Source organism: Antrostomus carolinensis, unplaced genomic scaffold, assembly GCF_000700745.2.
Source record: "Antrostomus carolinensis isolate BGI_N321 unplaced genomic scaffold, ASM70074v2 scaffold36736, whole genome shotgun sequence".
In the NCBI taxonomy this organism is placed as follows: domain Eukaryota; kingdom Metazoa; phylum Chordata; class Aves; order Caprimulgiformes; family Caprimulgidae; genus Antrostomus; species Antrostomus carolinensis.
Window position 1 is genome coordinate 673 of NW_010320423.1, and position 327 is coordinate 999.

Consider the following 327-nt stretch of genomic DNA (forward strand, 5'->3'; position numbering starts at 1 on the left):
GAATAATGGGCACCAGGTTCTTTACAACGTCACGCTTTTCCACGTCATCAAGACATCGGGTGAGCTGTGACCACCACCCACCCAACCACCCATCACCTCGTGCTGGACTCTTCTCGCTCTTCCCTTCTCAGCTCTTTGAATTTTCTACACTTCAAACTTCAGTTTTTTCTCTTCTAAGGAGCCTTCATCCTCTTCTTCCTCGTGGATTTTTATTCTTTAATTAAGTTTTTTAATACTCTTTCGTGGTTCACGGCGCATGGATCCCTCCTGCCTTCATTGCAGCTGACTTTGGGGGGGTTTTATTATTATTATTATCATTATTATTAT

The 327-nt window shown here is 42.8% G+C and overlaps 1 protein-coding gene across 1 annotated transcript in view; it reads left to right on the forward strand.

Moving 5' to 3' along the window:
* LOC104526211 (noelin-2) overlaps window positions 1–70 on the forward strand; it is a gene marked incomplete at its 5' end in the record, with an annotated part of 731 nt that extends 661 nt beyond the window's left edge. Inside the window, one exon of the mRNA XM_010169595.1 lies at window positions 1–70. This exon is cut by the window's left edge and continues 14 nt beyond it. Coding sequence (XP_010167897.1) covers window positions 1–70 — 70 coding nt within the window.
* Window positions 71–327: the final 257 nt, after the last annotated feature.